Here is a 7,261-nt window from a genome sequence, read left to right as displayed (position 1 = left end):
GGAAAACACTTGCTGAAATATATTGTCCGGTTTGATTCCATAGACGATGGGAACGCGAATGATGGAGCAGCAGGGAAGTTGCACCGTCTCTTAATATTTTGGTTCTCGCGCCATAGAACATAGAATTTTCACTCATAGCTTTATAGAATGTAGACTTTGCTTTTATTTTCCTTTACAAATACAGATAAGATTCATCTGAACTGCTGTGTGTTGGACCCCAATAGCATGGTGAGCAGTTTAGTGGAAGGGCATCAATGTTTCACTCTTTTGCAAGTTTTTTTGTCAACAACATTATGGCCTATGGCCCAACTGCTGCTACAGCAATCAATTTACTTTCTTCTGCCCGAATCTTTGAAGTTCTGAACTCTTCTATGTATTATCACATGAGTCCAGATTACTGTCTTTTGGAGGCTGCGTTACTCCGATCTTGGGATCATTAGTAACTCGTCTAGGTAAATTGAGGACATCTTGATGCGGGCAAGTCTACTTAAACGGTTTTTATAAAAAGGTACGCCGTCCCAGTGCCCTAAAACCGTAGCGTCTAAAAGCTAAGCGCTTAATGCGCTAAAAGTTAGAGAATATGTGCACTACATGCTAAGGTCTAAGCGCTAACATTAGGACTGGCTTAATTAGGTACAGATTTGTTAGCGGTTTGGGAAGGGGGGGGGGGGGGGTTGGTCACTTGCACCGTTGCATGGCTTGTCTAATGAGCGGCTGTAAGCGGTCATGGTTAAAATGCTGGCCTTCTATCACTTTCAATGATGCACAATTATATATGAAGCACTTGCTGATAAAGTGAATGGTTTAAGTCAGCCTTACTATGGAGTTCTCAAGTACGACCCCATGGTCTGCTCTCCCACTCATTCCGCGCCAGCTCCTTTGCAAAAGAGAGACAATTTCTGGAAATCTGCATGACACCCTTCTAATTGAATTAGATTGGATGGTTCGATCTAGATATAGTGGTTCGGTGGTTTAGTTATGTAGAGGGTGTCGAGTTGTGAGACATTTTGTTTGGCTGCATGTTTTCGAACGAGCAAAGACATTTAAATGAAACCGCTAACGAGTTGATGAGGATGGTACCGAACCATCGCATATTTGAGAAACATATACCATCAATTAGTCTTTGCCATTTAAGCCATGTGGCATGGACGTGGACGAACCAGGTTTTGGATGAAGATATCAAAAGGCCTACCGGCCCACATCGGGATTCTTGATATCATAGCCGAGAAGGAAGTGTGTCAAAACTAATTTTTATTTCCATGTAAGAGAGAAGTCAATGTAGCAAGCGCTCTTTCCAAGGCCCCAGCCAAGGAACTCTTTGCTGGAGGTGACATAGCTGCTCGGCTTTTGGTTGCCTTCGGATGAGCTTAGGAACCTCCAGGGGTCAAAGTTGTCGGGATTTTCAAAATATCGACTATCGCGGTGAAAAGCGAATGTTGGCATTTTGTTTTGTATATTTTCGGGATATATGTCCATCTGGCATTGTCACTAGTGCCATGGTTCTCGTTTGCATGGTAGCTTGAGTGCTCTGTTAAGATTGGGATTCGATAGGATTTTGTATCGCTCACCCAAATTGGGCGCGGATAGCCAATTAACCCTCTAATAAAACCGTCCAATTTATTCATCTGGACCATCCCGGCCTTCGTTAATTTTCCATTATACTCGGAACGGATAGCCCTAACTTCCTCGCGCAGTGCGGGGACAATCTCTGGATTTGCTCCCAGATCAAATATGCATTGAGTAAGAGTGGCGACCGTTGTATTAGCAAAGTTCCCTTGCCACTGAATCTGCTTTTCAAGATGAGATCCAGTCTGCTCCTTGGGATCTCTGCTGAGGAGGTATGGCACAGGTAGGGGCGATTCGACATATCCCCGCGAGCCTTAGTCTCTGTATTCACCGAACATGCCTTTGATCATGTCGCCTCCCTCAGCAAGTTTCTTGAACATATCACCGTATTCGGACAGCAGCCGGTAGACAAAAGGGCATAAATGGTGGCTATCGTTCCACGGCGGTGGCGTATTCAATTACTGTTCGTGTACTCGCTCCCTTATTTCGTGTCTTGGTCGTTGAGGGCAACCATCGGAATATTCCATAGTAGCCATTTTTGCCGCAGAATAAATGTTAATGCGACACTGGAGGCCACTGCTATCGATGCAGGCCTATTGAGAGGCGGGTGGCTTGCTTCCAAGATGCTATTTTTGATCTTGGAAAGCAGCCAACGAGATGTATATTGGATTTTCACAAAGTTGGATTATAATTACGTGTCGACCCCGGAATCCGCGCCCCCCGTGGAGGCCATTGTCGGTGTTTTACCCGATCGCGCTATGCTTGTGAATTGAGGAGTGAAGTTGGCCACTCTCAACATCCTCTATGATGAGCCTCATCAGCTGAGGAGTCAAGCCACCCGCTGCTGCAGGCTACGATTCTAAACTGCCATTGCTAAACATTTTTTAATATTAACCCCCGTCTCAGACAATGATAGGTAGCTGGAATGTGTGGATAAACCCATGTGTCCGGCGGCTAGAATTGTTGAAGACGCTGTAATGCACGTAAGCAGTACCGGGGGATGGTACACATCGAGAATTTTCCCTTTGGCCGCTTTAATTGGCTGCCTGATTTATTTGTCTACTTGCCAGCCATTGGCTTCATGCGTCCTGCAGTCTTACAGCTCAGCCGCACGAGGCTGGCGGCAAGCGGGATTTCAAGTAATCTCCTTGCCCTTTCCCTTCCCTTTCATCTCCTCCTACCTTATTTTCCTCACCCTTTCAGTCTCAACTTCTCTACGTCTAGTATTCTACGCCTCTAGGATCAAACGCAGTGTCGTTGTCTTGGCGTCCAGGGCAACAGTGATCCAAGGGGCTCAGCTCTAGCATCAACGCCTGACGACCCCGCCTCGCAAAGACTTCCAAGCTATCCACAACGCAGATCCAGCATCGAACACGCGACATCTCTAAGAAACTGATTGTCATCACCAAGTCTCTGTTGTGCAGAGCCTTATCGACTTCCGGCCATAGCAATTTACCCTGCACGGAAGTACCAGGTGAGTCGCTTCCCCTTTCAACCGACGACCGGCCGAAGGCCCAGTTTTGAACATTACCGATTGACACCCAACGGCAGAAGAGCACCCGATCCTTTCACGATGCCTTCCGAAACGACCTCCGAATCCCGAACTCATAACGACTACACTGTGGGGTGGGTTTGCGCGTTGCCAAAGGAGCGGATCGCGGCGACGGCTATGTTGGACCAAAGGCATTTGGAGAGTCTACACAACCCACCAAATGACCACAACTCGTATACCCGAGGATCCGTCAACAACCACAACGTTGTCATAGTCTGTTTGCCTAAGGGCCAGATCGGCACCAATCAAGCAGCGACTGTTGTAGCTCGCATGGTCATTACATTCCCGTCTATCAAGTTCGGCCTCATGGTTGGCATCGGCGGCGGTATTCCACCCCATGTTAGACTAGGCGATGTTGTCGTCAGTTCACCTACCAATGAACATCCTGGAGTGATTCAATGGGACCTTGGCAAGGCCGAAGAGGGTGGCAGTTTCAAGCGAACCGGAGCACTGAGCCCTCCCCCAAGCGCCCTGCTGACAGCATTGACGACCTTGGAGACTGACCACGGTATGAAGGAGTCTAAGATACCCGGGTATTTGAAGGATTTGGCAAAGAACTGGCCAAAGCTAGCGCCAGATTATACGAAGTCTGACTCCCTCAAAGACGTTCTTTTCAAACCAGACAATCCTCATCGCAGCCAGAGAAGCTGGCATTTCACAATTACAACAGTCTGGAAATCGATCATCGCATTCTTTGTCTTCTTTTTGGGCTGGTGGATTGTTGAGCCCACTGAGAGTGCCACTGAGCAAGTGACAAGCACTACGATCAGCACTGCATTTAGTGGAGGGCAGGAAAGTGATGTTGGGGCCGATGGAGACGACGAAGAGACGGACTGCCGCTTTTGCGATATGACCAAGGTCATAAGAAGAAAGCCGAGAGACACGACTGTGCACTACGGCCTGGTGGCATCCGGTAACCAAGTCATCAAGGACGCCGCTTTCAGGGATAAACTCAACGAGGATCTTGGTGGCCAAGTTCTCTGCGTCGAGATGGAAGCGGCGGGACTGATGAACAACTTCCCATGCATCATCATCCGAGGAATTTGCGACTATGCCGATTCACACAAGAACCACTCCTGGCAGGAATACGCAGCAGCTGTAGCAGCAGCGTTTGCGAAGGAACTTCTGGAATATGTACAGCCAAGTGACGTGGATCGAGAGCGGACAGCGAAGGATATCATCAATGAGGGTCAGTGACTTCATAGAAATGGCATTTCCAGAGATGCTGATGTGTTGTGTAAACAGTCCAGCAAGTGAAACAGGCACTCGGGAAGGTCAATGAGCATCTTCAGAATGGTATAATTGATTAACTTTACAAATATTTTACACAAAGCTGATTTCTGTGCAGAAAAAGATTGCCAAGTTCTTGAATGGCTCACAACCATCAATTACGGTCCTCAGCAAAGCGACTATCTCAGGAAAAGGCAACCGGGGACTGGCCAGTGGCTTCTAGACTCAGCTGAGTTCACGACATGGGCGGAGACAGCCCAGCAGATGTTGTTCTGCCCCGGCATTCCAGGAGCTGGAAAGACGATCCTCACATCGATTGTAATCAACGAGCTTACTACCCGTTTTGAAAACCAGGAAAGCGTTGGAATTGCATATGTTTACTGCAACTTCCGGCGGCAACACGAGCAAAAGGCTGAAGATTTACTCGCAAGTCTGTTAAAGCAACTTTGTCAGGGCCAGCCTCTGCCAGAGAGTGTGAAGTCACTTTACCATCGCCACAAGGACAAGCATACGCGGCCATCGTTTGACGAGATATCGAAAGCCATCAATTCTGTGGTTACTCTATACTCTAGAGTATTTATCCTTGTCGATGCACTTGATGAGTGCCAAACATCTCAGGGCTGTCGGATAAGGTTCCTTACAGAGATCTCTAGCCTCCAGCTCAAATGCCGAGCAAACATCTTCTCCACGTCGAGATTTCTTCCAGACATCACAGACCAGTTTAAGGGCAGTATATCGCTAGAAATACGCGCCAGTGAACAAGACGTGCGGAGGTATGTTGATGGCTATATGCCGCAGCTGCCATTATGCATTAGAGACCATCCAGAACTCTGCAAGGACGTCAAGACTGAGATTACTAAAGCTTCGGCCGGCATGTATGTTGTTCCTGATGTGCCCGCATGAAAATGTACTGACTTCGACAGGTTTTTGCTTGCATGGCTCCATCTGGAATCATTAACTGGGAAGGTATCCCCCAAAGATGTTCGAGCGGCACTAAAGAAACTGCCCACGGGCGGTTTGGAAGCGTATGAGCATGCCTACAAGGGTGCAATGGAGCGCATAGAAAGTCAGTCAGTCGACCAGAAACAGCTTGCGAAGCGGGTCCTCTTGTGGATAACCAGCGCAAAACGACCCTTGACTACATTGGAACTCCAGCATGCGCTCGCAGTAGAAGTTGATGAGCATGAACTCGACAAAGAAAACCTGACACACATTGAAGATATGGTGTCGGTATGCGCTGGGTTGGTCACCATCGATAAGGAAAGCAACATTATCCGACTAGTCCACTATACGACACAGAAATATTTTGAGGAAACACACAGTCATTGGTTCCCGACGGCTGAAACTGAAATTGCAACATCGTGCATTGCCTATCTCTCCTTTGTGGCCTTTGAGGGTGGAATATGTCATTCCGCCAAAGAGTTCCAACAGAGACTACAATCGAATCCTCTGTACAATTACGCTGCAAAAAACTGGGGTTACCATGCTCCCGAAACTGCAATCTTACCTCGCAACCTTATGGACTTTCTGGAGTGCGAGGCCAAAGTGGAGGCGTCATGTCAAGCACTGATGGATGATGAGCGGGACCCTTGGTTTGCAAGCGACGATAGTGCTCCGACAGGAATGACCGGGCTTCACTTGGCGGCATACTTCGGACAAACTCAAGTGGTAAATGATCTACTAATGAAGGAGTATGGCCTGGATTCGAAGGATAGTTATAATCGTACGCCGCTATCGTACGCCGCTGAGAACGGGCAAGGAGCCACTGTGAGGCTACTACTCGACAATGGTGGGGACCTAGAGTCTAAAGATGTCAGACTTAAACGTTCAGCACTATCGTGGGCATCATCTAAGGGGCACGAGGTAGTAGTCAAGATACTGCTTGAAGGTGGAGCAGGCCTAGAGTCTAGAGATAATGAAGGCTGGACACCACTATGGGAGGCAGCAGCTGAGGGGCACGAGGCAGTAGTTAAGATACTGCTTGAAGGTGGCGCAGACCTAGAGTCTAGAGATGATATAGGCTGGACACCACTATTGCGGGCAGCAGCTAGAGGGCACGAGGCAGTAGTCAAGATATTGTTTGAAGGTGGCGCAGACTTAGAGTCTAGAGATAATATAGGCTGGACACCACTATTGCGGGCAGCAGCTGGGGGGTACGAGGCAGTAGTCAAGATATTGTTTGAAGGTGGCGCAGACTTAGAGTCTAGAGATGATATAGGCCGAACACCACTATTGTGGGCAGCAGAAATGGGGTATTGGGCAGTGGTCAAGCTGCTGGTTGAGGGTGGTGCAGATATAGAGTCTAGAGATCGAATGGGCCAGACACCACTATCGAGGGCAGCAGCTGAGGGGCATGAGGCAGTAGTCAAGCTGCTGGTTGAGGGTGCACACCTAGACTCTACGGAGGAGAAACAGGTGACATTATAAGTAGTTGTAAAGAAGCATCAGACAGCGATTAAGCGACTGCTCGTGAATGGCCATGACCTAAAGTCTAAGAACGACTACGAGCGAAAACTAATAGCCGCGAAGAAGAGGTATGAGCCGTTGGTGAAGCTGGGCTTAAATATACCCGCCAAAGGCCCCGCTGTCTTAGAGTGCCACTTGATGGTGTGCCGTTCAAAGTCGGCAGTTCAGGGTGTTTACCTTTGGTCAGAAATTGTTGGCGACTCACTTCTTTCCCCTTCTGGCTCATGACTATCTTCAGCAACCACACACCACCCAGTTATCTATTCCATTACACTTTGTAAACATGGCACAGCATCAAACCTCGCAGTATTTCCAAATAGTATTTGTAGTCCAAGACCAAATATCAAGATGCCGCTGGCGAATACAAAAACCGAAGCTAACTCTCGTTTAACCCATCTCCCAGTGGAAACTCAGCAACCATCCATAGTGTCTTGAACCTATTCATGG

The 7,261-nt window shown here is 48.1% G+C and overlaps 1 protein-coding gene across 1 annotated transcript; it reads left to right on the top strand.

The window, feature by feature from the left end:
- Positions 1-3,139: 3,139 nt before the first annotated feature.
- BGZ61DRAFT_540200 (uncharacterized protein) lies at positions 3,140-6,775 on the top strand (the record flags this gene model as incomplete). The annotated part of the gene is made up of 4 exons (XM_046254876.1): positions 3,140-4,307; positions 4,364-4,414; positions 4,467-5,223; positions 5,272-6,775. 4 exons carry the CDS (start codon positions 3,140-3,142, stop codon positions 6,773-6,775), a joined length of 3,480 nt encoding a protein of 1,159 aa, XP_046095843.1.
- Between the last annotated feature and the right edge of the window lie 486 nt (positions 6,776-7,261).

The sequence above is a fragment of the Ilyonectria robusta genome (assembly GCF_021365365.1).
Source record: "Ilyonectria robusta strain PMI_751 chromosome Unknown BGZ61scaffold_40, whole genome shotgun sequence".
Classification (NCBI taxonomy): domain Eukaryota; kingdom Fungi; phylum Ascomycota; class Sordariomycetes; order Hypocreales; family Nectriaceae; genus Ilyonectria; species Ilyonectria robusta.
Note: the sequence above shows the minus strand (reverse complement) of the source record. Positions and strands in the feature narration are given on the sequence as shown.